Source organism: Anser anser, assembly GCF_964211835.1.
Source record: "Anser anser genome assembly, contig: HAP1_SCAFFOLD_425, whole genome shotgun sequence".
Lineage (NCBI taxonomy): Eukaryota > Metazoa > Chordata > Aves > Anseriformes > Anatidae > Anser > Anser anser.
This window is the reverse complement of record NW_028153985.1, coordinates 1-26,676: the sequence shown is the minus strand read 5'-3', so window position 1 is coordinate 26,676 and position 26,676 is coordinate 1. Positions and strand designations below refer to the sequence as shown.

The following is a 26,676-nucleotide window of genomic DNA, read 5'->3' as shown; positions in this document are numbered from 1 at the left end:
CTGCCCCCCGAGCGTGGGGCTGCCCCCCAAGTGTGGGGCTGCCCCCCAAGTGTGGGGCACGCGCGCGGGGCTCACCAGAAGGCGGCGTCGTTCCGGCAGCGCTCGGCCAGGGGCGGCTCCGGGGGATCCTCATCTGTGTGGGGGGGCAGTGTGGGGCGGGCTATGGGGCGGGTGTGGGGCTGGGTGTGGGGCGGGCTATGGGCAGGGCTCGGGCGCTGTGGGGCTGGGTGTGGGGCTCTGTGGGGCGGGTTATGGGTGGCTATGGGGCAGGCTGCGGGGTGGGCTATGGGGCAGGTGTGGGGCTGGGTGTGGGGCAGGCTATGGGGCAGGTTAAGGGGCTCTATGGGGCGCTATGGGGCAGGCTGTGGGGCGCTGTGGGTGGCTATGGGGCAGGCTGAGCGGTGGGCTATGGGGCGGGTATGGGGCTGGGTGTGGGGCGGGCTATGGGGCAGGCTAAGGGGCTGTATGGGCGCTATGGGGCAGGGCTGGGGCGCTGTGGGGCTCGCTGTGGGGCGCTATGGGGCGGGTTATGGGTGGCTATGGGGCGCTATGGGGCCCTATGGGGCTGGCTATGGGGGGCTATGGGGCAGGGCTGGGGCGCTATGGGGCAGGTTATGGGTGGCTATGGGGCAGGCTGTGGGGCGGGTATGGGGCAGGCTATGGGGCAGGTTAAGGGGCTCTATGGGGCAGGCTGTGGGGCGCTGTGGGTGGCTATGGGGCAGGCTGAGCGGTGGGCTATGGGGCAGGTATGGGGCTGGGTGTGGGGCGGGCTATGGGGCAGGTTAAGGGGCTCTATGGGGCGCTATGGGGCAGGGCTGGGGCGCTGTGGGGCGCTATGGGGCCCTATGGGGCGCTATGGGGCGCTATGGGGCGCTGTGGGGCGCTGTGGGACGGTATGGGGCGGGTTATGGGGCCCTATGGGGCGCTGTGGGGTGCTGTGGGGCAGGCTGTGGGGCGCTGTGGGGCGCTATGGGGCGCTATGGGGCCCTATGGGGCGCTGTGGGGCGCTGTGGGGTGCTATGGGGCGCTATGGGGCCCTATGGGGCGCTATGGGGCAGCTATGGGGCAGGGCTGGGGTGCTATGGGGCCCTATGGGGCGCTGTGGGGCGCTGTGGGGCGCTATGGGGCCCTATGGGGCGCTGTGGGGCGCTGTGGGGCGCTATGGGGCCCTATGGGGCGCTATGGGGCAGCTATGGGGCAGGGCTGGGGCGCTATGGGGCCCTATGGGGCGCTATGGGGCGCTATGGGGCGGGTTATGGGGCCCTATGGGGCGCTATGGGGCGCTGTGGGGCGCTATGGGGTGGGTTATGGGGCGCTATGGGGCGCTATGGGGCACTATGGGGCTCTATGGGGCCCTATGGGGACCTATGGGGCGCTATGGGGCCCTATGGGGCGCTGTGGGGCGCTATGGGGCGGGTTATGGGGCCCTATGGGGCGCTATGGGGCGCTGTGGGGCGCTATGGGGTGGGTTATGGGGCGCTATGGGGCGCTATGGGGCACTATGGGGACCTATGGGGCGCTATGGGGCCCTATGGGGCGCTATGGGGCGCTATGGGGCGGGTTATGGGGCCCTATGGGGCAGGCTGTGGGGCGCTATGGGGCCCTATGGGGCGCTATGGGGCGCTGTGGGGCGGGTTATGGGGCGCTGTGGGGCGCTATGGGGCCCTATGGGGCCCTATGGGGCGCTATGGGGCGCTGTGGGGCGCTATGGGGCGGGTTATGGGGCGCTATGGGGCGCTATGGGGCGCTATGGGGCGCTGTGGGGCGCTGTGGGGCGCTGTGGGGCGCTATGGGGCGCTGTGGGGCGCTGTGGGGCGCTATGGGGCGCTATGGGGCGCTGTGGGGCGCTGTGGGGCGCTATGGGGCCCTATGGGGCGCTATGGGGCAGCTATGGGGCAGGGCTGGGGCGCTATGGGGCCCTATGGGGCGCTATGGGGCGCTATGGGGCGGGTTATGGGGCCCTATGGGGCGCTATGGGGCGCTGTGGGGCGCTATGGGGTGGGTTATGGGGCGCTATGGGGCGCTATGGGGCACTATGGGGCTCTATGGGGCCCTATGGGGACCTATGGGGCGCTATGGGCCCTATGGGGCGCTGTGGGGCGCTATGGGGCGGGTTATGGGGCCCTATGGGGCGCTATGGGGCGCTGTGGGGCGCTATGGGGTGGGTTATGGGGCGCTATGGGGCGCTATGGGGCACTATGGGGACCTATGGGGCGCTATGGGGCCCTATGGGGCGCTATGGGGCGCTATGGGGCGGGTTATGGGGCCCTATGGGGCAGGCTGTGGGGCGCTATGGGGCCCTATGGGGCGCTATGGGGCGCTGTGGGGCGGGGTTATGGGGCGCTGTGGGGCGCTATGGGGCCCTATGGGGCCCTATGGGGCGCTATGGGCGCTGTGGGGCGCTATGGGGCGGGTTATGGGGCGCTATGGGGCGCTATGGGGCGCTATGGGGCGCTGTGGGGCGCTGTGGGGCGCTGTGGGGCGCTATGGGGCGCTGTGGGGCGCTGTGGGGCGCTATGGGGCGCTATGGGGCGCTGTGGGGCGCTGTGGGGCGCTATGGGGCCCTATGGGGCGCTATGGGGCAGCTATGGGGCAGGGCTGGGGCGCTATGGGGCCCTATGGGGCGCTATGGGGCGCTATGGGGCGGGTTTATGGGGCCCTATGGGGCGCTATGGGGCGCTGTGGGCGCTATGGGGTGGGTTATGGGGCGCTATGGGGCGCTATGGGGCACTATGGGGCTCTATGGGGCCCTATGGGGACCTATGGGGCGCTATGGGGCCCTATGGGGCGCTGTGGGGCGCTATGGGGCGGTTATGGGGCCCTATGGGGCGCTATGGGGCGCTGTGGGGCGCTATGGGGTGGGTTATGGGGCGCTATGGGGCGCTATGGGGCACTATGGGGACCTATGGGGCGCTATGGGGCCCTATGGGGCGCTATGGGGCGCTATGGGGCGGGTTATGGGGCCCTATGGGGCAGGCTGTGGGGCGCTATGGGGCCCTATGGGGCCCTATGGGGCGCTATGGGGCGCTGTGGGGCGCTATGGGGCGGGTTATGGGGCGCTATGGGGCGCTATGGGGCGCTATGGGCGCTGTGGGGCGCTGTGGGGCGCTGTGGGGCGCTATGGGGCGCTGTGGGGCGCTGTGGGGCGCTATGGGGCGCTATGGGGCAGGTTATGGGGCGCTATGGGGCTCGCTGTGGGGCGCTGTGGGCCCGGCCCCCCCCGCTCACCGCCACCCCGGCCCGTGCCGGCTCCGCCATCGCTGCAGGGAGCGGCTCCGTCACGTGACCGCGGCGGCACGTGACCGCCGGAGGGCACGTGACCCGCGCCGCTCCCGTGCGCGGGAAGGGGGGGGGCCGCGTTGCCACGGAGACGGCGCCGCCGCCGCCATCTTGAGTCCGCGGGGCCCCGAGGCGCGGGGCTGAGATGGGGGCGGGGGCGCGGGGGGGGGACGCGGGGGGCCCAAATGTGTGGGGCAGGGCTGCAGGACCCCAATGTGTGGGGCTGGGATGTGTGGGGCTGAAATGGGGGGCGGGGACACGGGGTGGGGACACACAGGGCCCAAATGTGTGGGGCAGGGACGAGTGGGCCCCAAACGCGTGGGGCAGGGCCCCAGGAGCCCCCCCCGCGTGGGGCAGCCCCGACCCACGACTCGATGTCTCCTCTCGCTCGCTTTTATTGCCCCCGTCCCCCCCCCCAGCGCCGCCCTCGTTAGGGCCGGGCGCTAACGAAGCCGGGGGGGTCCCGGGGGGCTCCCGGGGGGCCCCCGCAGCAGCGCGAGGTCGCGCAGGGCGCGCAGCAGGAACAGCTCCGTCGCCCGCAGCAGCGCGAAGGCCTCGCGCCGCCGGCCCCATTCGCCGGGGGGCGGCCGCCGGGGGGCGGGGGGGGCCGGGGGGGGCCCGGGGGGGGGGCGCCCAGCTGGGGGGGGGGGGAGAAAAGGGGGGGGGGTCAGGTGCGGGGTGGGGACCCGGGGGGGGGGCTGGGGGGCTGCTGGGGGCTCCTGCCCCATAGATCCTGGGGTCCTGCCCCACAGACCCCCCGTGCCCCCCCCCCGCCCCACAGATCCCCCCCTGAGGCACCCCACAGCATCCCCCCCACCCCACAGCTCCCCTGCCCCATAGCCCCCCCCCAGCCCCACACCTCCCCCCCTGCCCCCCATCTCCCCCCATAGCCCCCCCCAGCTCCCCAGCCCCACACCTCCCCCCCAGCCCCACACCTCCCCCCTGCCCCCCATCTCCCCCATAGCCCCCCACACCTCCCCCCCCTGCCCCCCATCTCCCCCATAGCCCCCCCCAGCCCCCCACCTCCCCCCTGCCCCCCATCTCCCCCCATCTCCCCCCATAGCCCCCCCCAGCCCCACACCTCCCCCCCTGCCCCCCATCTCCCCCCATAGCCCCCTCCTGCCCCACACCTCCCCCCTGCCCCCCATCTCCCCCCATAGCCCCCCCACCCCCAGCCCCCCACCTCCCCCCCTGCCCCCCATCTCCCCCATAGCCCCCCCACACCTCCCCCCTGCCCCCCATCTCCCCCCATAGCCCCCCCCAGCTCCCCCAGCCCCACGTCTCCCCCCTGCCCCCATCTCCCCCCATAGCCCCCCCACACCTCCCCCCCTGCCCCCCATCTCCCCCCATAGCCCCCCCACACCTCCCCCCCTGCCCCCCATCTCCCCCATAGCCCCCCCAAGCTCCCCCAGCCCCACACCTCCCCCCACCCCCAGCCCCACACCACCCCCCAGCCCCACGTCTCCCCCCGTATCCTCCCAGCCCCCCCCCCCACCCCACAGCCCCCCCCCCCCGCCCCCACCTGCGCCCCCAGGTGCCGGCCGAGGTCCCGCAGGTCCCAGCCCAGGTCCCGCGCCCGCTGCCCCACGTCGGGCCGCCCGGCCGCCCCCTCGCCCCGGCCCAGCGCCCCCAGGCCCCCCCGCAGCAGGGGCAGGCGGCGCCCCAGGGCCTCCAGGCGCTGCGGGGCCTGGGGGGGGGCACAACGGGGGGGGGGGGGGTGGGTCAGGGCTGCCGGCCCCATAGCGACCCCCCCCCGCGCCCCATAACCACAGCCCCTGCCCCATAGCGACCCCTAGAGAGCCCCCGAGCCCCACAGCGAGCCCCTGGGACCCATAGAGCCCCCCCGGTGCCCCGTAGGGACCCATAGAGAGCCCCCCTGCCCCTTATGGACCCCCCCTGCCCCATAGGGACCCCAAATGCCCCATAGAGACCCCAAATGCCCCATAGAGACCCCAAATGCCCCATAGGCCCCCCTCCCCCTGCCCCATAGGGACCCCCACTGCCCCATAGGGACCCCAAATGCCCCATAGGGGACCCCAGACCCCCCCGCCCTGCCCCATAGCGACCCCTAGAGAGCCCCCCCAGCCCCGCAGCGAGCCCCTGGGACCCCATAGAGCCCCCCCGGTGCCCCGTAGGGACCCACAGAGAGCCCCCCCTGCCCCATAGGGGTCTCAGCCCCGTGGTTCTGCCCCACAGGGACCCCCCCGTGCCCCACAGCGAGCCCCTGTGGCCCCATAGAACCCCCCCGGTGCCCCGTAGGGCCCCATAGGGACCCCCCTGCCCCATAGGGACCCCAAATGCCCCATAGGGACCCCCCCTGCCCCATAGGGACCCCAAATGCCCCATAGGCCCCCCTCCCCCTGCCCCATAAGGACCCCCCCTGCCCCATAGGGACCCCAAATGCCCCATAGGGACCCAAATGCCCCATAGGGACCCCAAATGCCCCATAGGGACCCCAAATGCCCCATAGGGACCCCTCCCCCCGCCCCATAGGGACCCCCCCTGCCCCATAGGGACCCCAAATGCCCCATAGGGACCCCAAATGCCCCACAGACCCCCCTCCCCCCACCCCATAGGGACCCCCCCTGCCCCACAGCGACCCCAGCCCCTCCCCCGCCCCCAGCCCCAGGCCCTGCCCCCTCCCCAGGCCCCGCCCCCTCCCGCTTAAGCCCCGCCCCTCCCCGCTTAAGCCCCGCCCACCCCGCCGAAGCCCCGCCCCTCACGCTGAGCGCCAGCCAATCCCTGGCCGCGATGCTGACGAGCAGCGGGGTGCCCGGGGGGCGGGGCCAGGTGCAGGCGGGCCCCGTGCAGGCGCTCGGCGGCCTTAAAAGGAAGCGAGGGGGGGGGGCGTGGTCACGTGAGGCCGCGCCCCTGGAGTGACGTCCACGACGTGACCACGCCCCCCACGCTCACGTAGCTCCGCCGCAGCGCGCGGCTCTCGCCCAGCAGCCGCCGGCACAGCCGCAGCCCGGGCCCGGCGCGGCCCAGCGCCGCCAGCAGCAGCAGCAGCAGCGCCCGCCCCGGCTCCATGGCGCCGCCCGGCCCCGGCCCCGGCCCCGCCGCCTTTAAGGGCCCGGCCCCGGCCCGGTTCCGCTCCCGGTTTCGGTCCCGAGGCCGCGGGGAAGCCCCGGGGGGCCTGGTTCGGAGGGGGAGGGGAGGACTACAAGCCCCGGCGTGCCCTGCGAGGAGGGGGGGCGGTGCGCATGCGCGGGGAGGGAGGGGGGGTGAGGAGGGGGAGGTGCGCGTGCGCAGGGGGAGAGCAGGGGCTGTGGGGGAGGGGAGGGAGGAGTGTGCGCATGCGCACGGTGCCGGGGACTCCCGGAGGGGAGGGGGGAGAGGGGGTGAGGGGACCGCCGCGCGCATGCGCGGCGTGAAATCCCCGACGGGAGGGGGAGTGGGGGGAAGAGCGCTGCGCGCATGCGCAGTGTGAAATCCCCGAGGAGACGGGGAGTGGGGGAAAGGACGCGCGCATGCGCAATGTGAAATCCCCGACGGGAGGGGGAGCGGGGGAACGCCGCGCGCATGCGCAGTGCGTGGAGGGCCTGAGGGGAGGGGGGAGCGAGCGGGAGGGGAATCCCTGAGGGGAGGGGGGGAGGGGGGAAACGAGCGCGCAGCGCATGCGCACGGCGGGAGGGGGTTCCCTGAGAGGGAGGGGGAGGAGTGAGGAAAGCCCCGCGCGCATGCGCAGTGTGTGCGCGCACCGCCCGGGGGGAGGGGGGGGTCGCTCCCCGCGCATGCGCACCGCCCCCCCCAAGATGGCGCTGGTCTCGGCGGACTCGCGCATCGCGGAGCTGCTCGGGGAGCTGCACCAGCTCATCAAGCAGACGCAGGTAGCGGGGCTGGGGGGGCCTGGGAGGGGGTCCGGGGGAGTTTGGGGGGGGTCCTGCGGGGGTTTGGGGGCGTCCGGGGGGGGCCTGAGGGGGCTTCGGGGGGGCCTGAGGGGGTCTGGGGGTTCCTGAGGGGACCTGGGGGGTGTCTGAGGGGGTCGGGAGGGTCCCGAGGGGGTTTGAGGGGTCCTGGGGGGGTTTGGGGGTCCTGGGGGGGTTGGGGGGATCCTGAGGGGGTTTGGGGAGGCTTTGGGGGTCTTAGGGGGCCCTCGGGGGGTCCTGAGGGCATTCGGGGGCGTCTTGGGGGAGCTTGGGGGGGTCCTGGGGGGATCTGGGGGGGGTTGAGGGGTTCTGAGGGGATTTGGGGGGGTCCTGAGAGAGTTTCGGGGGTCCTGAGTGGGCTCGAGGGAGTCCAGGGGTTATATGGGGGGTCCTGAGGGGGTCCTGAGGGGGTTTGGGGGGTCCTGGGGCTATTTGGGGGGTGTTGAGGGGTCCTGGGAGGGCTTGGGGGGGGCCTGGGGGTGTCCTTTGGGGTCCCTGGGGGCTCCTGGGGAGGGTTGGGGGGTTTGGGGGGTGCTGAGGGACACTGGGGGGGGCTGGGGGGGTTCTTGAGGGAGTCCTGAGGGGACTTGGGGGGGTTCCAGTGGGGTTTGGGGGGGCTTAGGGGGAGTTGGGGGGCTCGTGAGGGGATTTGGGGGGCCCCGGGGGGGTCCTGAGGTGCTTTGGGGGGGGGTCCTGAGGGTTTTTGGGGTGCCGCCCCGCAGGAGGAGCGGTCCCGCAGCGAGCACAACCTGGTCAACATCCAGAAGACGCACGAGAGGATGCAGACGGAGAACAAAAGTCGGCGCTGGGGGGGGATTTTGGGGTCATTTGGGGGGGGGTTTGGGGCCGGGGGAGGGGTTTTGGGGGGACTTCAGGTGGTTTTGGGGGGGGCTTGGGGTGGTTTGAGGGGATTTGGGGGGCTTGGGGGGGGATTTAGGGGAAGGGTTTGGGGGTGTGGGGGCGGTTTGGGGTCAGGGGTTTGAGTTGGGGCCCTTTTGGGGCAATTCGTTGTTTATTTTGGGGACGATTCGGCCGGGGTTTGGGGCCGGGAGGGTTTTGGGGCGATTTGGGGCGGTTTCGGGGCCGGGGGAGGGGTCCTAACACCATGCCCCCCCCCCCAGTCTCCCCCTATTACCGCACGAAGCTGCGGGGGCTCTACACCACCGCCAAGGCGGACGCTGAGGCCGAGTGCAAGTAAGGGGGGGGGGGACGGACCCCACGGACCCGATTCCGCCCTTTTTTGCCCCAAAAACAGCTGGGGTTTGCCCCCCCCCCCCCCGTTAATTCCCCCCCCCCCAGCATCCTGCGGAAGGCGCTGGACAAGATCGCCGAGATCAAGTCGCTGCTGGAGGAGCGCCGCATTGGTACGGCCCCAAAACCCCCTGAATTCGCCCCAAAATCCCACCCCCAAATCCCCCCACATCCACTGCTCCCAATTTGACCCCCAAATTCCCCCGAATCTGCCCCAAAATCCCCCCAAAACTGCCCCAAATCCCCCCCCAATCCCTCCCAAACCTGATGCTAAATCCCACCCCAAATCCCACCCCAAATCCCTTCAAATTCCCCCCAAACCACCCCAAACGCCGTCACCACCCCCAAATCCCCCCAAATTTCCCCCAAATCTCCCCGAATCCCCTGGCACGCAGCAGAAAACCCCAAGTTCCCCCCCAAATCGGAGCCGAAATCCCCTGAAATTCCCCAGAGTGGCCGCCCGCTGCCCAAATTCCCCCAAAACGCGCCCAAAACGTAACTGGGTTTTCCCGGGACGCGTCCCATCATCGTCACGAGCCCGAAATGTCGCAAACTTTCCCCAAAACGTACCAAAAAGAGCTCCGGAATCCTTTTCATGCTTTTTAAATCATTTAATGCTCGGAGAGGGCCCCCGAGTCCCCGAAAACTCATCCAGAAGACCCCAAAACACTTGGAAACTGCCCCAAAATGCATCCCAAAGCCCCCAGGCGGCCCTAAAAGACCCCAAAGTGGCCCTAAAAGCCCCAAATCTGCCTCAAATCTCCTCCAATCTCCCCCAAACGCACCCAAATCTGCCCCAGTTTCCCCCAAATGTTCTTTTTTCGTTTATACGGCTTCAAATTTTTCACATGTTCTCGTTATTTGGGCTTAAATTTTTTAGTGGCCCCCCCCAAATTCCCCCCAATTTGTTTTAAATTCTCTTTATTTCCCCCCAAATTGCCCTAAAAGCTGCTGGTGTTGTCCCAAAGTGCCCTAAATTTCCACTCCTACCCCTCCAATTTTTTTTTTTTAAGTTTTTTGTTATCACCTTAAATCATTTTTGTGTCCTTTTAAGCGGCCCTAATCCCCTTTTATAGCCCCTTTCGGCCTTAAATTTCTCCCTGTATCCCCCCAAACTCCCCCAAATCCCCCCCAAACTTCCCTAAAGCCCCAATATTTCGTTATATTTTTATCGCTCCCACCCCAAATCCCCATAAATCCCCCCCGTATCCCCCCCAAACACCCCAAAATACTCTTAAATTCCCCCCAAACGCCCCCGAAATCCTACCGACTCCCCGGAACTAGCTGCAAACTCCCGCAAACGCCCCCAAAACCTTCTTAATTCCCCCCAAATTCCCCCCAAATTCTCCGAACGCCCCCGAAACCCGCTGAAACGCCCCCGAACCCCCCGCAAAATGCTCCTAAATCCCCCAAACCGACCCCAAAACTCCCCCGTCCCCCCCCAAAAAACCCTCCTGAACTCCCCGAAATCCCCCCAAATCCCCCCAAACTCCCCCCGAACCTTCCTAAACTCTCCTAAAATCCCCCCAAAACGCCCCAAAATCCTACTTAAACCCCCCCCAATCCTCCTCGCCCCCCAAACCCTCCGAAACCGCCCCAAAATGCCCCAAAATCTTCCAACCCCCCCCACCCCCCCGCGCCCTCCCCCCACCCCCTGACCTGCCCCTTTAAGCCCCGCCCCTTTAAGCCCCGCCCCTTTAAGCCCCGCCCCTTTAAGCCCCGCCCCTTTAAGCCCCGCCCCTTTAAGCCCCGCCCCTTTAAGCCCCGCCCCTTTAAGCCCCGCCCCCTTTAAGCCCCGCCCCCTTTAAGCCCCGCCCCCTTTAAGCCCCGCCCCCTTTAAGCCCCGCCCCCTTTAAGCCCCGCCCCCTTTAAGCCCCGCCCCCTTTAAGCCCCGCCCCCTTTAAGCCCCGCCCCCTTTAAGCCCCGCCCCCTTTAAGCCCCGCCCCCTTTAAGCCCCGCCCCCTTTAAGCCCCGCCCCCTTTAAGCCCCGCCCCCTTTAAGCCCCGCCCCCTTTAAGCCCCGCCCCTGACTCTGGCCCCGCCCCCAGCACCCAAGACCGCCCCCGACCCTTCCCTGTTCCCCAACCCCCGCCCCTTTAAGCCCCGCCCCTTTAAGCCCCGCCCCTTTAAGCCCCGCCCCTTTAAGCCCCGCCCCTTTAAGCCCCGCCCCCCCTGACTCTGGCCCCGCCCCCCAGCGGCCAAGATCGCCGGCATCTACAGCGACGCGGAGCCGCCGCGGAAGACGATGCGCCGCGGGGTGCTGATGACGCTGCTGCAGCAGTCGGCCATGACGCTGCCCCTCTGGATCGGCAAGCCCGGGGACAAGTGAGTGGGGGGGCGGGGCCACCGGGGGACACGCCCCTCTAAGCCCCGCCCCCGGTGGGGACACGCCCTGATAAGCTCCGCCTCCCTCATGTGCTTCATAGTAGTGCATTCACTAGACCTCAGTGCTTCCTTAAAGCCCCGCCCACCTCGAAGCCCCGCCCACCTCGAAGCCCCGCCCACCCAGAGGCCACACCCCTAAGGCCACGCCCACCGAAGACCCCCACCCACTTAAGCCCCGCCCCCAAAGGAACCACGCCCCTTTAAACCCCACCCATTCGTGGGGTGCTCCACGCCCCCGGCCCCTCGGGCTCCGCCCCCAAGCCCCACCCACGTGACTGCCCACACCCGAGGCCCCGCCCACCGGAGGCCACACCCCCCGAGGCCACGCCCCTTCGAGCCACACCCCTTTAACCCCCCCTCCCCCTGCCACCTTCCACATCCCCACCCCAATGCCCTGCCCCCAAACCCCCCTTAGGCCCCGCCCCCTTAGGCCCCACCCCCTTGGGCTCCGCCCCCTTGGGCCCCACCCACTCGAGGCTCCACCCCCTGGGGCCACTCCCACCCTCGACCCCACCCCCTTAGGCCCCGCCCCTTAAAGCCACACCCCTTTAATTTCCACCTCCCCTACCCATGGCATCATCTGTGTTCCCCCTGGACCCCACCCCCTTAGGCTCCGCCCCCAAGGCCCCACCCACCCCAAGCCCCGCCCACTTAACCCTCAACCCCCATAGGCCACACCCACCTTAAGCCCCGCCCCCTGAGGTCCCGCCCCTTTAAGCCACGCCCCTTTAACCCCCCCATGTAGCGTCACCCCCACCCCCAGACCCCGCCCCCTTAGGCTCCGCCCCCGGGACCCCACCCACCCCAAGCCCCGCCCCCTGAGGCCACGCCCACCACAAGCCCCGCCCCTTAAAGCGACACCGCTTTGATCTCCACCTCCCCTACCCACAGCATCACCCAAGACCCCACCCGCTTAGGCCCCGCCCCCCACGAGGCCCCGCCCGCCCCCCACGAGGCCCCGCCCGCCCCCCACGAGGCCCCGCCCACCCCCACGAGGCCCCGCCCACCCCCCGCAGGCCCCCCCCGCTGTGCGGCGCCATCCCGGCGGCCGGGGACTACGTGGCCAAGCCCGGGGACAAGGTGGCCGCGCGCGTCAAGGCGGTGGACGGCGACGAGCAGTGGATCCTGGCCGAGGTGGTCAGCTACAGCCACGCCGCCAACAAGTGCGGGTTTTGGGGCCGTTTCCCGGGATTTTGGGGTTTTTTGGGGGGGGTTGGGGGGCTTTCTTCAAGGGGATTTGGGGCGGTTCAGGGGGGTTGAGGGGGGTTTTGGGGCGGTGTTTTGGGGTGCCGAGGTGGTTACGGGGAGGGTTTGGGGAGGTTTATGGGGTGGTTTGGGGGATTTCAGTGTTTTGGGGGTGGTTTTGGGGTGATTTTGGGGTCTTTTAGGAGCACTTGGGCATATTTTGGGGCAGTTTTGCGGGTATATTTGGGGTTTGTTGTGGCGTCCTTCGGGACTTTTGGGGCTTTGGGGTTCCTTTGGGGCGATTTTCGGGATGGTTTTGGGGCTGCTCCGGTCTGGATTTGGGGCCAGTTTTGGGGCTACTTTTGGGGCTCTCTTGGGGTGGTTTTGGGTCCTCTTTGGGCTGGTTTTGGGCCTTTTTGGGGCCAGTTGAGTCCCCTCCATGCCCCCGTTTTGCGCCCTCACCCCCCACAGGTATGAGGTGGACGACATCGACGAGGAGGGCAAGGAGTGAGTTCCCCTTCCCTGACCCCAAATCCCCTTCCCTGACCCCAAATCCCCTTCCCTGACCCCCAATCCCCTTCTCTGACCCCAAAAAACTCCCCAACCCCAAATCCCCTTTCCCCATCCTAAACCCTTTTCCCTCACCCAGATCTGTTCTCTTCCACCCCAAATTCCCCTCCATTGACCCCAAATTCCCCTCCATTGGCCCCAAATCCTCTCCCCTGGCCCCAAATCCTCTCCCCTGGCCCCAAATCCTCTCCCCTGGCCCCAAATCCTCCCGATCCCAAACCCTTCTCCCCCACCCCAAACCCCCTCCATTGACCCCAAACCCCCTCCATTGACCCCAAACCCCCTCCATTGACCCCAAACCCCCTCCATTGACCCCAAATCCCTTTCCGTTGACCCCAAGCTCCCTCTGTTGACCCTAAATCCCCTCCATTGACCCCAAATCCGCCTCCATTGACCCTAAGTCCCCTTCCCTAACCCCAAATCCCCTCCATTGAACCCAAATCCCTTTCATTGGCCCCAAATCCTCTCCCGACCCCAAATCCCTTTTCCCTCACCCCAATCCCTTCTCCCCCACCCTAAACCCCCTCCATTGACCCCAAACCCCTTTCCCTGACCCCAAACCCCCTCCGTTGCCCCCAAACCCCCTCCGTTGACCCCAAACCCCCTCCGTTGACCCCAAACCCCCTCCGTTGACCCCAAACCCCCTCCGTTGACCCCAAACCCCCTCCGTTGACCCCAAACCCCCTCCGTTGACCCCAAACCCCCTCCGTTGACCCCCAGCTCCCTCCGTTGACCCTAAATCCCCTCCGTCGGCCCCAAAACGCCCCTGACCCCGCAAAACTCCCCCCAGGCGCCACACGCTGAGCCGCCGCCGCATCATCCCGCTGCCGCAGTGGAAGGCCAACCCCGAGACCGACCCCGAGGCGCTGTTCCAGAAGGAGCAGCTGGTGCTGGCCCTGTACCCGCAGACCACCTGCTTCTACCGCGCCCTCATCCACGCGCCCCCGCAGCGGGTCCGTGCCCACATTCGCCCTTTTTTACCCCAAAATCCCCCCCCCCCCACGGAGGCACTGCTCCGTAAGGAGCGCCGGGCGCTGGCCCTACGCCCACCACCCGCCTCCCACCGCGCCCTCGTCCTTACGGCGGGGGGATGCCGCCCTCCCCCGGCCCCAAATTTGCCGTTTTTCACCCCAAAATTCCCCCCCCCGCAGCCGCAGGACGACTACTCGGTGCTGTTCGAGGACACCTCGTACGCCGACGGCTACTCGCCGCCCCTCAACGTGGCGCAGCGCTACGTGGTGGCCTGCAAGGAGACCAAGAAGAAGTGAGGAGGAAGGGGGCTTGGGGGGGGGGTGGTTTTGGGGTCGTGGAGGAAATTTTGGGGGTCCTGGTGGTCGTTTTTGGGGTCTTGGTGCTCATTTTGGGGCCCTCGGAGACCATTTTGGGGCCTTGGCGGCCGTTTTAGGGCCCTGCAGTGACCATTTGGGGACCCCCCCGGCAACTGTTTTGGGATTTTCCCCGTGGATGACAACTTTGGGACCCCTTAGACGCCATTTTGGGGTCTTGGTGGCTGTTTTGGGGTCTTAGCGGCCATTTTAGGGCCGTCAGAGACCATTTTGGGGTCTTGGCGGCCATTTTGTGACCCCCTGGCAGCCATTTTTGGGCCCCTCAGACCCCACTTGGGGACCCTTCAGAAACCATTTTGGGATCGCCCCCCATGGGCGACCACTTTGGGACCCCTTAAACACCATTTTGGGGTCCTGGTGGCCATTTTTGGGGTCTTAGCGGCCGTTTCGAGGCCCTTAGAAACCATTTTGGGGTCTTGGCGGCCATTTTGTGACCCCCCGGCAGCCATTTTGGGGCCCTTCAGTGACGATTTGGGGACCCCCCCGCAGTTATTTTGGGATTTTCCCCCGTGGGTGACCACTTTGGGATCTCTCAGACAACGTTTTGGGGTCCTGGTGGCTGTTTTTGGGGCCTTAGTGGGCATTTCGGGGCCCTCAGAGACCATTTTGGGGTCTTGGCAGCCATTTTGGGGCCCCTCAGCAACCATTTGGGGACCCCAAAGACACAATTCTGGGGGTTTTCCCCATGGATGACAACTTTGGGACCCCTTAAACACCATTTTGGGGTCGTTGTGGCCGTTTTGGGGGTCTTGCTTTCACTTTGGGACTTCCTTTGGGGCCATTTTGGGAGTTTTTACCCCCGTTTTGGGGTCGTCCCCATTAAATGCTGCGGGAACGCCCCGCACTGCCTCCAGCTCCGTTATTGCCTCGTCGTGGGGGGGTGGAGGGAGACCCCCAGCCGCGATTTGGGGCAGTTTGGGGGAATTTTAGGGGGATTTGGGACGGCTGGGAGGGTTTTGGGGTGCGTTGCGGGGGGCTTCATGGAATTGGGGTGGTTTGGGGGGTGGTTTTGGAGCGGTTTTCGGGCATTTCAGGGGCTTTGGGGGCTTTAGGGGTGTTTTTAGGATGGTTTGAGGGCTTTGGGGAGTGTTTTCGGGGTAGCTTGGGGGCTTCGGAGGTGTTTTTGGGGTGTTTCTGGGGTTTTTAGGATGGTTTGGGGGTGGCTGAGGAGGCTTTAGGGGTGTTTTGGGTGTTTCTGGGGTGATTTGGGGTCTTTGGGGGTGTTTTTGGGGGGGGTTTGGGGGTTTTGGGAGGTGTTTTGGGGGTTTTTAGGAGGGTTTGGGGTTGGTTTGGGGGGCTTTGGGGTTGGTTTGGGGGTTTTTAGGAGGGTTTGGGGGTTTTGGGGATGATTGGGGGGCTTTAGAAGTGTTTTGGGGCTGGTTTGGGGAGCTTTAGGGCTGGTTTTGGGGTGGTTTGGGATAATTTGGAGTGTCCCGAGTCCTTTTTGGGGTGGTTTTGGGGCAATTTACGGTCAATTTGGGGGATCCTGCGGCCCTCGGAAGCGCATCAGACCCCATACGCCCCCCCCCCGGCCCCACAATTGACCTCTGAAGCCCCCAGACCTGTGGGGGCGGGGCCAGAGCAGGCCCCGCCCCCCGCCTTTATTAAGAATAATTAAGATGCACCGGAAGGGGCGGAGCCTCGGGCAGGCCCCGCCCCCTGGCGCAGCCGCAGCTCGTCCGCCCAGTGACCCTGCAGGGGAGGGGGGAGCCGATGACGTCATGGGTGGGCGTGGCACAGAGAAGTGGGCGTGGCCGGGGGGAGGGGCGTGGCTCACCAGCTCGGGGTCCTCCAGCCCCGCCTCCTCCTCCTCGTCGTCATGGTAACCGTGGTAGTGGCGAATCAGCTCCCCCCACAGCACGTCCTGCTGGCAGCTGCTCAGCGGTTGCCGGGTCAACGGGCCGCCCCCCGGCAACAGGCCCCGCCCCCCGGCAACAGGCCCCGCCCCCTGCCCGGCAGCCCCCTAGCAACGCTCCCCTAGTAACAGCGGGTGGGGTGAAGCCTGCCCCTAGCAACTGGCTCCTCCCCTGGCAACAGGCCCCGCCCCCGGCAACCAGACCAACCCCTAGCAACTGGCCACGCCCCCTAGCAACTGGCCACGCCCCCTAGCAACGCCGCCATAGCAACAGCGGTGCGGCCTAGCAGATGGGCTGAAGCCTGCCCCTAGCAACCGGGCCTGGCCCTAGCAACCGCCCCTAGCAACCACCCCATCGCCTCGGCAACCACCCCGTCGCCGCGACAACGACCCCGTCGCCGCGACAACGACCCCGTCGCCGCCACAACCGCCCCCTGGCCGCGGCGACTCACCCGGGGCAGGCCCCGCGCAGGGGCAGCAGCTCGCGGGGCTCCGCGCGCAGGAAGCGCGGCGCCAGGCACAGGGCGTGCGTCACCGCCGGGCAGCCGGGCCGCGGGCAGCGCAGGGGGGCGGAGTCAGGGCCCTGGGGGGGGCGGGGCCAGGCTCAGGGGGCGGGGCCAGGCTCAGGGGGGCGGAGCCTCGAGCCACCCAAGCCCCGCCCCCGCCTCCTTACCTCGCAGGGCAGCCCGCAGAGGCTGCAGGGAGGGGGCGGAGCCAAGGCGGCGGGGGGCGTGGCCAAACCGGCGGGGGGCGTGGCCTTCCTCCTCGGGGGGCGTGGCCTCGGCCCACGCGGGTCCACCTCGACGACGACGTGCGAGGGCGGGGCGGGGCCGGGGGCGGGGCCGGGTGGGGGGCGGAGCCAGCGGAGGCGCAGGGGGAGGCGGCTCCAGGGGGGGGCGCGCAGGAGGCGGGGCAGCAGCCGCAGGGCGAAGGCGATGGGCCGCTCGCGGCGGCGGCGGCGCGGCGACACGCCGGGGAGGCGGCGGGAGGCCGAGGGGTGCTGCCACGCCCACTCGAACTGCGGGGGGGGGGCAGGGACACGGCGTAAGGGGCGGGGCCAGGGCGTAAGGGGCGGGGCCAGGGCTTTGGGGGCGGGGTCAGGGCATTTGGGGGTGGGATGAGGGCTTTGGGGGTGGGATGAGGGCTTTGGGGGGCAGGGGCAGGGATTTTGGGGTGGGGTTAGGGCTTTTGGGGGTGGGGGTCAGGGATGTTGGGGGGTGGGATCAGGGCGTTGGGGGCGTGGCCAGGGATTTTGGGGTGGGGTCAGGGCATTGGGGCGGGGCCAGGGGTTTGTGGGCAGAGATAAGAGAGGGGTGGGGTCAGGTATGGAGGGGGCGTGGTTAAGGAAAGGGGCGGGGCCAGGGGCTGGGGGAGGGGCCTGGTTCTTGGGGGCGGGGCCAGGAGTTGGGGGCAGAGCCAGGACTTTGGGGGCCGTGGTCCAGAAATGGGCGGGCTCAGGGGAAGTGGGTGGAGCCTGGACATCGGGGGCGTGGCCAAGAGCTGGGGGGCGTGGTCAGGGTATTGGGGGCGGGGTCTAGGAGCCGGACGACCCAAGGGGGCGGGGCTTTACGCCGGGGGGCGCGTCCAGGACACAAAGCGGGGCGGGGGCACGGGAAAAGTGGGGCGCGTCCTCACCCTCAGCGCCGCCACGTCGGACGGGAAGCCGTGCACGTAGAGCTCCATCTCCCTGCGGAAGTGACGTCAGCGCCTCCCCCTCCCCTCCCTTCCCCCCTCCCCCCTCCTCCCCCCCCACCCCCCCTCACCAGGGCCCGCGGCCGCTCGTCCTCCAGGCCCCGCCGTGCCGCCGCCCCGCGTTGTGCTGCCGCAGCCGCCGCTCCGGGTCCAGGCTGAAGCCGACGTAGGCCCCGCCGCGGGCCCCGGGGGCGGCCGAGCGCAGCAGGTACACGGCCCGCAGCGACATCGCCGCCACGCTGCTCCCCCCCCCCCACGGCCCGCGGCTCCGCCACCCCGCTTCCGCTTCCGGTCCGCAGCCCCGTTGCTAAGCGACCGCCCCCCACTTCCGCCGCGCTCCCCCGTTGCCCAGCGCCGTCCCCCACTTCCGCCACGCCTCCCACAGGCCCCCGCGCCGCGCCGCTCCCGCCCCCCCGCCCCGTTGCTAAGCAACCCCCTTCCACTTCCGCCCCCTTCCCCCGTTGCTACGCGACCGCTCCTCGCCCCGCCCCTTCCGCCTCTCCCCCGCCCTCTGATTGGCCGCCGCCCTCCCACCGCCTCCTCCCCATTGGCTGCCGCCCGGCCGGGCCTTTCCGGGGCCATGGCGGAGCCGGAGCTGAGCGCGGAGGCGCTGCGGGAGCGGCTGCGGCGGGAGCTGGGAGCAGAGCACGTGGTGGGCGGGGACCGGGGGGCTTCATTAGGCTTTAATAGGTCTCTGTGGGGCTTAATAGGCCTTAGTAGGCCTCGGTAGACCTCTATAGGGCCTTAATGGAGGCTTTAATAGGTCGTAGGAGGCCGCGCTGGGCCTTAATCGCCCTCACTAGGCCGCAGTTGGTCTCTATAGGCCTTAGCAGGCCCTCAGAAGGGCTCAGTGGGTCTCTGCAGGGCCTCAGTCGGCTTTAATAGGTCGTAGGAGGCCGCGCTGGGCCTTAATAGGCCTCACTGGGCTGCAGTGTAGGCCTCAGGAGACCTTAATAGGCCTCAGTAGGCTTCCTTAGGCCTCAGGAGGCCTCCGTGGGTCTCTGTAGGTCTCAGTGGGTCTCTACAGGCCTTAGCAGGCTCCACAAGGCTTTAGGAGGCCTTCATAGGTCTCGGTAGGCTTCAGTAGGTCTCTGTAGACCTTAGTAGGTCTCAGGGGGCCTCAGTAGTGTGCAGTCGGTCTCTGCAGGCCTTCACAAGCCCCAGTAGGCTTCAGCAGGGCTCTACAGACCTTAGTAGGTCTCTACAGGTCTCAGTAGGCTTCTGTAGACCTTGGTAGGCCTCTGCGGAGCTTGGTAGGCCTCTGCGGAGCTTGGTAGGCCTCTACGGACCTTGGTAGGCCTCTGCGGACCTTGGTAGGCCTCTGCGGACCTTGGTAGGCCTCTGCGGACCTTGGTAGGCCTCTACGGACCTTGGTAGGCCTCTACGGACCTTGGTAGGCCTCTACGGACCTTGGTAGGCCTCTACGGACCTTGGTAGGCCTCTACGGACCTTGGTAGGCCTCTGCGGAGCTTGGTAGGCCTCTACGGACCTTGGTAGGTCTCTACAGGCCTTGGGAGTCCTCAGTAGGTCTCTACAGCTCTCAGTGGGCTTCAGTAGGGCCGCGCTAGGCCTTAGGGGACCGTAATAGGGCCTGAGAAGGCTTCAGTAGGCAGCAGTAGGCCTCTACAGATCTCCTTAGGCCTCGGTAGGCTTTAATTAGCCTGTATGGACCTCGTTAGGCCTCATTAGGCCACCCCAGGCCTTATTAGGCCTTTGTAGACCTTAATAGGCCTCAGAAGGCTTCAGGAGCCCGCAGTAGATCTCTGCAGACCTCAGTAGGCCTCATTAGGCTTTAATTGACCTCTCTGGGCCTAACGAGGCCTAATTAGGCCTAATTAGGCCTCGTTAGGCCCCCCCCAGCCCCCCCTGAGCCCCCGTTTGCCCCCGCAGGAGGTGGAGGACACCACGGCTGCCCGCTGCGCCGCCAGCTTCCGCGTGCTGGTGGTGGCGGCCGCCTTCCGCGGCAAGGGGCTGCTGCAGCGGCACCGGTAGGAGCTCGGCGCGGGGGGGGGGGGGGGGGTTGGGTTTGGGGGCGTTTCCTGGGGGTTTGGGGGCGTTTTTTTTTGGGGGGGCTGACTTCCCCCCCCCCCCCCACCCCGTTTTGCGTTCCAGGCTGGTGAACGAGGCGCTGGCGGCGGAGCTGGGCCGCATCCACGCGCTGGAGCAGCGCACGCTCACCCCCGAGCAGTGGGCGGCCGAGGGGGGGCAGTGAGAGGAGCCCCTCCCCCACCGCCTGCATCACCTGGCCGTCCCCTCCCCCCCCCCGTAACACCCCCAAGAGGAGGCCTTCATTGCGGCCCCCCCCCTCCCCTGATTAAACTTCTTTTCTAATTAAGCTCCTCTCCTAATTGAAGCCCACCCCAATTAGGCTCCTCCCGCAATTAAGCCCCCCCAATTAAAGTCCTTCCCAATGAAGCCCCTCCCCCAATGAAGCCCCTCCCCCAATGAAGCCCCTCCCCCAATGAAGCCCCTCCCCCAATTAAGCCCCTCCCCCAATTAAGCCACTCCCCTAATTAAGCCCCTGCTCCGATTAAAGCCCCCTGATGAAGCCCCTCCCATATGAAACCCATCCCCCAATTAAGCCACTATTAATCTCCTCCCCAATTAAGCCCTTCCCCTGATGAACCCCCCTCCCCAATTAAGCCCCTCCCCCATTAAGCCCCGCCCCCAATTAAGCCCCCTGCCCTTATTCCTTGGGGGGAGGGGGAGGGAGCTCCAGGGTGGGGGGAGGGGCACCTGTACAGGTGGGGGCGGGGCCAAAGGGGGGCGGGGCCAAAGGGGGCGGGGCAAAAAGGGGGCGGGGCCAAAAGGGGGCGGGGCCAAATCCCGGAACCGGGAATCCGGGATCGGAGAAGCCGGCAGCCGGAGGAGGAAGAGGGGGCGACGAGCTCCCCTCGCCCACCCCCCTCGCGCCCCCTTCCCCCGCCCCTCCCCCACCCAAGATGGCCGCCGCCGCCGCCCCCCTGCTGGGGCTGGGGCTGGGGCTGGGGCTGGGGCTGGCGGCGGCCGCGGGGCTGTGGCGGGCGCGGGAGCGGGCGGAGCGCGAGCGGCCCCGGGCGGCCTTCGGGGCGAGGACGGCGGCGCACAGGGGGGGTGAGGGGGGGGGGGGGGAGGGGGGAGGGGCAGGGGGCTGGGGGAGGGAGGGGGGAGGGGAGGGGGTGGGGGATTCGGGGGAAAAGGTTGAGGAAATGGGGGATTTTGGGGGGGGGAAATGGGGAGGGGGTGGGGGAGGGGCGTGGGGAGGGGGAGAGGGTGGGGGAGGAGAAAGGGGAGGGGGAGAGGGGAGGGGGATTGGGGGAAAAGGAGGGGGTTTTGGGGGGGTTGGGGGGAAACGGGGGGGTGGGGGGAGGGGGTGCGGGGTGGGGGAGGGGGGTTTTGGGGGGGTTTGGGGGAGGGGAAGTGGGGAGGGGGCGTGGGGGGAGGGAAAGGTCGGGAGGGGCGGGGGGCAAAGAGCGAGGGGGCGTGGCCTCGGCCTGGGGGCGTGGCCTCGGCCTGGGGGCGTGGCCTCGACCTGGGGGCGTGGCCTCGACCTGGGGGCGTGGTCTCACACGTGGGGGCGTGGCCTCACACGTGGGGGCGTGGCTTCACGCCTGGGGGCGTGGCCTCACGCGTGGGGGCGTGGCCTCACACGTGGGGGCGTGGCCTCACGCCTGGGGGCGTGGCCTCGACCTGGGGGCGTGGCCTCACACGTGGGGGCGTGGCCTCGACTTGGGGGCGTGGCCCCGACGCCCCGCCCACCCCCTTATAAGGCTGCGGCGAGCGCCTGGAGAACACGATGGAGGCCTTCGAGAAGTGAGTAGGCGGGGCTCCCGCTTAGCCCCGCCCCCCCGGGCCACGCCCCCCGGGGCCACGCCCCCTCGGGGCCACGCCCACTCTGACCACGCCCACCCCGGCCCCGCCCCCGCAGCGCGGTGGCGCAGGGCGCGGAGCTGCTGGAGCTGGACTGCCGGCGGACGCGGGACGGCGCCGTGGTGCTGAGCCACGACCGGGGGCTGCGGCGCCAGGCGGGCCTCGACCGGGACCTGCGGGACCTGGCCTACGAGGTGGGAGCCCCGAAATCCCCGGGTTTTGCCCCAAAAATAGAGCGGGCTTTGGGAACCCGATTCCGGAGGGTTTTCGGCCCAAAACCGGCTGCGTCCGCAGGAGCTGCCGCCCTACAAGGAGACGCTGGAGGTGACGTTTGCGCCCGGTGAGACGGTCCTGGGGGATTTGGGGGAGAATTGGGGGGGTTTTGGGGAGAATTTGGTTTTTTGGGGGGGAGAATTCGGGGGTTTTATGGTGCGTTTGGGGGTTTTGGGGGGATTTGGGGGGGTTTGGGGGGATTTGGGGGGATTTGGGGGAGATTTGGGGTGACTTGGGGGGATTTAGGGTGGGGCTGGGGGGATTTGGGGGGATTTGGGGGGATTTGGGGGGGATTTGGGGTGACTTGGGGGGATTTAGGGTCGGGCTGGGGGGAATTCGGGGCATTTGGGGGGATTTGGGGAGGTTTTGGGGGATTTGGGGGGGCTTGGGGGGGATTTTTGGGGTGGTTCGGGGGGATTTGGGGGGGTTGGGGCAATATAGGGGGAATTTGGGGGCTGGATTTGGGGGGATTTAGGGGGGATCTGGGGATGTTGTGGTGGGATTTGGGGGGGTTTGGGGGGATTCGGGGGGATTTAGGAGGAATTTGGGGAGGTTTGGGAGGGTTCTGGGGGGATTTTGGGTGGGATTTGGGGTGGGGAAGGACTTGGGGGGGATTTGGGGTGATTTTGAGGGGGTTTAGAGGTATCCGGGGGGAGTTTGGGAGGGGATTTGGGGTGAGGAGGGATTAGGGGCAATTCGGGGAAGTCTTAGGGGGCTTTAGGGGCAATTTGGGGAGGTTTGGGGGGGCCCTGGGGAGATTTGGGGTGACTTTGGGGGGATTTCAGGGGGGTTGGGAGCGGGATTGGGGCCAGTGGGGGGTTTGGGGGTGATGTTGGGGGGGATTTGGGGGGATTTTGGTGCGGTTTTGGGGCAGGTGGTGATTCGGGGGGGTGACGCAGGGGGGTTTCAGGGCCGACCTCCCCCCCCAGCCCCCCCATTAACCCCCCCCTACCCCCACCCAAGGGTGCTACTCGCGGGGCCGCGACCGCCGCATGCCGCGCCTGGACGAGGTCTTCGCCCGCTTCCCGCACGTGGCCGTCAGCGTCGAGATCAAGGACGACGACGACGAGCTCATCCAGCAGGTGGGCCCTCATTTGCATATGCAAACGAGAAGGGGCGGGGCCCGGTGACGTCATAACCACGCCCCCTTCTTCCCCCCCCCCCCCCTCCGAAGGTGGCGGAGCTGGTGCGGCGCCACGACCGCGCCGCCATCACCCTCTGGGCCTCCTTCGACGACCGCATCCTGCGCAAGTGCCGGGCGGCGGTGAGGCCACGCCCCCCCGCGTGACGTCACGCGCCTTCCCTGTGACGTCACGACCCTCGCGGTGACGTCACGTGCCCTCTTCCAGCACCCCGGGATGCCGTACGGCTTCTCGCCGCGCCGGGCGCTGCTGGTGCTCGCCTTCCACTACCTGGGGCTGCTGCCGCTGCTGCCCCTGGGGGAGGCGGCGCTGCTGGGACCCCTGCCCGGCATCATCAACAGGTTTTGGGGAAAATCTGCGGGGTTTTGGGGAAATCTGGGGGGGGGTTGGGGGAAATTTAGTGGGGTTGGGGGGGGTTTGGGGGGTTTTGGGGGGGTTGTGGGGTGATGGGGGAGGTGGGGATAGAAGCAGACGGGGGATGTCGGGGATTTGGGGGATTTGGGGGGGGTTGGGGGGGATTTGGGGGATTTGGGGGGGGGTCGGGGGGATTTGGGGGATTTGGGGGGGGTCCCGGGGGGTCTGGCAGCGCGGTGCCACCCCCCAGGACCCCCCCCCAAATTTCCCCTTCCCCGCCCCCAGGACGTATTTCCCGGTCCCCAAGGGAATCCTGGGGCAGGCGCTTGCCCTGCTGGCTGACAAGTGAGTGCTCCCCCCCCCCCTTATGACGTCATAACCCTCGTGATGACATCGTGTCATCCGCGATGACGTCATTCCCACCCGGTGACGTCGTATGGTGACGTCATGGACCCCCCCCCCAGGTTCATCGTGACCAAGGGGCTGCTGCAGCACCTGCGGGAGCGCGACATCCAGGTGGGGGGGCGGGGCACGAGGACATGGGGTGGGGGTTTTGGGGGGGTTTGGGGGGATTTTGGGAAAATTTGGGGGGATTTGGGGGGGATTTGGGGGGATTTGGGGGGATTTTGGGAAAATTTGGGGGGTTTTGTGGGGGATTTGGGGGCGATACGGGAGGGTTTGGGGGGGATTTGGGGGACTTTTGGGGGGGGATTTTTGTTATTTTGGGGGCTTTGGGGAGGGTTGGGAGGGACGGAGGGATTTGGGGGCGGGTTTTGGGGCTATTTAGGGGGATTTTGGGGTGTTCCCACGCCCCCCCCCCCAGGTGGTGCTGTGGGTGCTGAATGAGGAGCGCGACTTCGCCGACGCCTTCGCCCGTGGCGCCAGCGGCGTGATGACCGACTACCCGGGGCGGCTGCGGCGGTACCTGGACGCCCACCCCCCGCCCTGACCGGTACAGGCCAGTACAGACCGCTACGGAACGCTACAGACCACTACAAACCAGTACAGACCACTACAAACCAGTACAGACCAGTACAAACCAGTACAGACCAGTACAAACCACTACAACCCATTAAAGACCCGACCCAACCCAACCGGCCCCTCTTTAACCCAACGTTGGGCGGGGCTTAACGCAGAAAAGGGGCGGGGCTTATCACACAAGGGGGCGGGGCTCAGGCCTCTTTCAGCGGCTCCGCCCCGTTAGGCTCCGCCCCCTCGGGCTCCGCCCCGTCAGGCTCCGCCCCCTCCTCCATCCGCTCCCGGTAGCTGCGCTTGAAGAAGCCGCACTGCGGGTTAATGAAGGGGGGGGGGGGGCGGGGTTAGGACCCCATCACGTGACCCCCATCACGTGACCGTGCCCCCCCCGGGGCCGCGTGCCCGTCACGTGACCGTCTTCCCCCCCCCCACCTTGACGAGGCCGAAGATGATGAGGATGAGCAGCAGCAGCCCCCCGACGCCGCTGCCCGCGTAGATCAGCGTGAAGTTCAGCACCGGCAGCAGCTCCACCTCCGTGGCCCCCTGGGGGATTTCGGGGGGGGGGGGGAGGTCAAATTGGGGACCCCCTCCCCACCCCAGGACCCCCCCCCACCATATTCCAGCCCCCCCCCTCCCCAAAAACCTGCGTCCAGGCGAACTCGGGCCCCAGGGTGCTGGCGAAGCGCCGGGTGTCGAAGGCGAACCAGAGGCCGGAGCAGAGGCGGGGGCGGGCGGCGGCCTGGGGGGGGGGGGCGGGGCTTAGCAGGGAGGGCCCCCTCCACGTGGCCACGCCCCTCGCAATTCGGGCCACGCCCACTTTTTGGACACCCCCCCCCCCCGTTATTGGATTACTTCCACCCTTGTTTGTGCCCGGCTCTTGGGTCATGCCCCCACCCCCCTTGTAGCCACGCCCCCTTGTAGCCACGCCCCCTTGTGGCCACGCCCCTTCTGGCCACGCCCCCCGGGAGCCACGCCCCCATTCCCACCCACCACCAGCCCCCCATTGATGCCCAGCTGCCTGGTTGTGCCCCGCCCCCTCTCCAAGCCCCGCCCCCTCTCAAGCCCCGCCCACCCACCAAGCCCCGCCCCCTCCAAGCCCCGCCCCCTCGCCAAGCCCGCCCCCTCTCCAAACCCCGCCCCCCTCCCAAGCCCCGCCCCCCTCTCAAGCCCCGCCCCCTCACCTGGATCCGGGGGGGGGGCCCCACCTGGGCCTCCAGCAGGACGCGGGCGCCGGCCCCCAGCGGCCCCAGGGGGCAGCGGAAGAGGAGGAGGTGGGGGGAGGCGCAGGCCTGGGGGGGGGCAGGAGTGAGGGGGGGGCCCTGCCCCATAGCCCTGCCCCATAGCCCTGCCCCATAGCCCTGCCCCATAACCCACCCCCAGAGCCCAGCCCCATAACCCAGCCCCATAGCCCAGTGCCAGCCCCATAACCCTGCCTCACAGCCCGGCCCTATAACCCAGCCCCATAACCCGGCCCCATAACCCCACCCCATAACCCCACCCCATAACCCCCCCCATAACCCCACCCCATAACCCCACCCCATAACCCCACCCCATAACCCCCAGCCCCATAACCCCGCCCCATAACCCCAGCCCCATAACCCCACCCCATAACCCCACCCCATAACCCCACCCCATAACCCCACCCCATAACCCCACCCCATAACCCAGCCCCATAACCCCACCCCATAACCCCACCCCATAACCCCACCCCATAACCCCACCCCATAACCCCGCCCCATAACCCCACCCCATAACCCCACCCCATAACCCAGCCCCATAACCCCGCCCCATAACCCCACCCCATAACCCCACCCCATAACCCCACCCCATAACCCCACCCCATAACCCCACCCCATAACCCCACCCCATAACCCAGCCCCATAACCCCACCCCATAACCCCACCCCATAACCCCACCCCATAACCCCACCCCATAACCCCGCCCCATAACCCCACCCCATAACCCCACCCCATAACCCCACCCCATACCCCAGCCCCATACCCCAGCCCCATACCCCAGCCCCATAACCCAGCCCCAGCCCCATAACCCGGCCCCATAACCCCACCCCATAACCCGGCCCCATAACCCCACCCCATAACCCCACCCCATAACCCCACCCCATAACCCCACCCCATAACCCCGCCCCATAACCCCACCCCATAACCCCACCCCATAACCCCACCCCATAACCCCACCCCATAACCCCGCCCCATAACCCCACCCCATAACCCCACCCCATAACCCCGCCCCATAACCCCACCCCATAACCCCACCCCATAACCCCACCCCATACCCCAGCCCCATACCCCAGCCCCATACCCCAGCCCCATAACCCAGCCCCAGCCCCATAACCCGGCCCCATAACCCCACCCCATAACCCAGCCCCATAACCCCACCCCATAACCCCGCCCCATAACCCAGCCCCATAACCCCACCCCATAACCCAGCCCCATAACCCCACCCCATAACCCCACCCCATAACCCAGCCCCATAACCCCACCCCATAACCCCACCCCATAACCCCACCCCATAACCCCACCCCATAACCCAGCCCCATAACCCAGCCCCATAACCCCACCCCATAACCCCACCCCATAACCCCACCCCACAACCCAGCCCCATAACCCAGCCCCATACCCCAGCCCCATAACC

General features: G+C 68.1%; 6 protein-coding genes across 8 annotated transcripts; 3 read left to right on the top strand and 3 right to left on the bottom strand.

Moving 5' to 3' along the window:
• Nucleotides 1-3,561: 3,561 nt before the first annotated feature.
• On the bottom strand, nucleotides 3,562-6,881 carry LOC310891048 (uncharacterized protein). Of its 2 annotated transcripts, XM_083853346.1 has the most exons (4): nucleotides 6,193-6,881; nucleotides 6,003-6,102; nucleotides 4,802-4,966; nucleotides 3,562-3,916 (listed from the first exon to the last, which is right to left on the bottom strand). In XM_083853346.1, the coding sequence occupies exons 1-4, from the start codon at nucleotides 6,640-6,642 to the stop codon at nucleotides 3,723-3,725; spliced, it is 909 nt and encodes a 302-aa protein (XP_083709472.1). In that variant the 5' UTR covers nucleotides 6,643-6,881; the 3' UTR covers nucleotides 3,562-3,722. The 2 variants fall into 2 exon arrangements, with proteins under 2 accessions (XP_083709472.1, XP_083709473.1); XM_083853347.1 differs by lacking the exon at nucleotides 4,802-4,966.
• A 57-nt stretch (nucleotides 6,882-6,938) lies between these two features.
• On the top strand, nucleotides 6,939-14,739 carry SGF29 (SAGA complex associated factor 29). The gene is made up of 9 exons (XM_083853344.1): nucleotides 6,939-7,109; nucleotides 7,871-7,946; nucleotides 8,270-8,342; nucleotides 8,448-8,512; nucleotides 10,594-10,723; nucleotides 11,800-11,946; nucleotides 12,440-12,475; nucleotides 13,329-13,491; nucleotides 13,690-14,739. The coding sequence occupies exons 1-9, from the start codon at nucleotides 6,960-6,962 to the stop codon at nucleotides 13,804-13,806; spliced, it is 957 nt and encodes a 318-aa protein (XP_083709470.1). The 5' UTR covers nucleotides 6,939-6,959; the 3' UTR covers nucleotides 13,807-14,739.
• Nucleotides 14,740-15,444: 705 nt separating this feature from the next.
• On the bottom strand, nucleotides 15,445-17,733 carry SLX1A (SLX1 homolog A, structure-specific endonuclease subunit). 2 transcript variants are annotated; one of them, XR_014577402.1, is made up of 6 exons: nucleotides 17,503-17,725; nucleotides 17,375-17,426; nucleotides 16,413-16,757; nucleotides 16,192-16,322; nucleotides 15,662-15,748; nucleotides 15,445-15,576 (listed from the first exon to the last, which is right to left on the bottom strand). XR_014577402.1 is itself a non-coding variant. In XM_083853348.1 (6 exons), the coding sequence occupies exons 1-6, from the start codon at nucleotides 17,658-17,660 to the stop codon at nucleotides 15,499-15,501; spliced, it is 861 nt and encodes a 286-aa protein (XP_083709474.1). In that variant the 5' UTR covers nucleotides 17,661-17,733; the 3' UTR covers nucleotides 15,445-15,498. The 2 variants fall into 2 exon arrangements, 1 of the variants encoding a protein (XP_083709474.1); XM_083853348.1 differs by having other exon boundaries at nucleotides 15,662-15,758; nucleotides 17,503-17,733.
• Nucleotides 17,734-17,927: 194 nt separating this feature from the next.
• BOLA2B (bolA family member 2B) lies at nucleotides 17,928-19,766 on the top strand. Its single transcript, XM_083853350.1, has 3 exons — nucleotides 17,928-18,083; nucleotides 19,322-19,419; nucleotides 19,544-19,766. The coding sequence occupies exons 1-3, from the start codon at nucleotides 18,012-18,014 to the stop codon at nucleotides 19,641-19,643; spliced, it is 270 nt and encodes an 89-aa protein (XP_083709476.1). The 5' UTR covers nucleotides 17,928-18,011; the 3' UTR covers nucleotides 19,644-19,766.
• A 489-nt stretch (nucleotides 19,767-20,255) lies between these two features.
• Nucleotides 20,256-24,134, top strand: GDPD3 (glycerophosphodiester phosphodiesterase domain containing 3). The gene is made up of 11 exons (XM_083853345.1): nucleotides 20,256-20,524; nucleotides 21,181-21,223; nucleotides 21,339-21,474; nucleotides 21,575-21,620; nucleotides 22,517-22,635; nucleotides 22,728-22,817; nucleotides 22,903-23,036; nucleotides 23,335-23,394; nucleotides 23,514-23,565; nucleotides 23,873-24,041; nucleotides 24,082-24,134. Exons 1-10 carry the CDS (start codon nucleotides 20,374-20,376, stop codon nucleotides 23,996-23,998), a joined length of 957 nt encoding a protein of 318 aa, XP_083709471.1. The 5' UTR covers nucleotides 20,256-20,373; the 3' UTR covers nucleotides 23,999-24,041; nucleotides 24,082-24,134.
• On the bottom strand, nucleotides 24,068-25,355 carry LOC310891050 (integrin alpha-L-like). Its single transcript, XM_083853349.1, has 4 exons — nucleotides 25,206-25,355; nucleotides 24,668-24,763; nucleotides 24,457-24,567; nucleotides 24,068-24,335 (listed from the first exon to the last, which is right to left on the bottom strand). The coding sequence occupies exons 1-4, from the start codon at nucleotides 25,350-25,352 to the stop codon at nucleotides 24,222-24,224; spliced, it is 468 nt and encodes a 155-aa protein (XP_083709475.1). The 5' UTR covers nucleotides 25,353-25,355; the 3' UTR covers nucleotides 24,068-24,221.
• Between the last annotated feature and the right edge of the window lie 1,321 nt (nucleotides 25,356-26,676).

Bases quoted from the DNA above. Each gene is read 5' to 3' on its own strand.
- LOC310891048 (XM_083853346.1), bottom strand. From the start codon at position 6,642: ATGCGCGCGGCGGTCCCCTCACCCCCTCTCCCCCCTCCCCTCCGGGAG. The intron at 4,967-6,002 runs GTGAGGGGCGGG...GCCCCCCCCCAG, and splicing joins GGGATTGGCTGGCGCTCAGC to GCCCCGCAGCGCCTGGAGGC. The intron at 3,917-4,801 runs GTGGGGGCGGGG...CCCCCCCCCCAG, and splicing joins GCCGGCACCTGGGGGCGCAG to CTGGGCGCCCCCCCCCCGGG.
- SGF29 (XM_083853344.1), top strand. From the start codon at position 6,960: ATGCGCAGTGTGTGCGCGCACCGCCCGGGGGGAGGGGGGGGTCGCTCC. The intron at 7,947-8,269 runs GTCGGCGCTGGG...CCCCCCCCCCAG, and splicing joins GATGCAGACGGAGAACAAAA to TCTCCCCCTATTACCGCACG. The intron at 8,513-10,593 runs GTACGGCCCCAA...CCCGCCCCCCAG, and splicing joins GCTGGAGGAGCGCCGCATTG to CGGCCAAGATCGCCGGCATC.
- BOLA2B (XM_083853350.1), top strand. From the start codon at position 18,012: ATGGCGGAGCCGGAGCTGAGCGCGGAGGCGCTGCGGGAGCGGCTGCGG. The intron at 18,084-19,321 runs GTGGGCGGGGAC...TTGCCCCCGCAG, and splicing joins AGCTGGGAGCAGAGCACGTG to GAGGTGGAGGACACCACGGC. The intron at 19,420-19,543 runs GTAGGAGCTCGG...TTTGCGTTCCAG, and splicing joins GGGCTGCTGCAGCGGCACCG to GCTGGTGAACGAGGCGCTGG.
- LOC310891050 (XM_083853349.1), bottom strand. From the start codon at position 25,352: ATGGGGCAGGGCCCCCCCCTCACTCCTGCCCCCCCCCAGGCCTGCGCC. The intron at 24,764-25,205 runs GTGAGGGGGCGG...CCCCCCCCCCAG, and splicing joins GGCCCCCCCCCCGGATCCAG to GCCGCCGCCCGCCCCCGCCT. The intron at 24,336-24,456 runs GTGGGGGGGGGG...ATTAACCCGCAG, and splicing joins TCATCTTCGGCCTCGTCAAG to TGCGGCTTCTTCAAGCGCAG.
- SLX1A (XM_083853348.1), bottom strand. From the start codon at position 17,660: ATGTCGCTGCGGGCCGTGTACCTGCTGCGCTCGGCCGCCCCCGGGGCC. The intron at 16,758-17,374 runs GTGAGGACGCGC...CCCCCCCCGCAG, and splicing joins CCGACGTGGCGGCGCTGAGG to TTCGAGTGGGCGTGGCAGCA. The intron at 16,323-16,412 runs GTAAGGAGGCGG...CGCCCCCCCCAG, and splicing joins TCTGCGGGCTGCCCTGCGAG to GGCCCTGACTCCGCCCCCCT.
- GDPD3 (XM_083853345.1), top strand. From the start codon at position 20,374: ATGGCCGCCGCCGCCGCCCCCCTGCTGGGGCTGGGGCTGGGGCTGGGG. The intron at 20,525-21,180 runs GTGAGGGGGGGG...CCCCCTTATAAG, and splicing joins GACGGCGGCGCACAGGGGGG to GCTGCGGCGAGCGCCTGGAG. The intron at 23,566-23,872 runs GTGGGGGGGCGG...CCCCCCCCCCAG, and splicing joins TGCGGGAGCGCGACATCCAG to GTGGTGCTGTGGGTGCTGAA.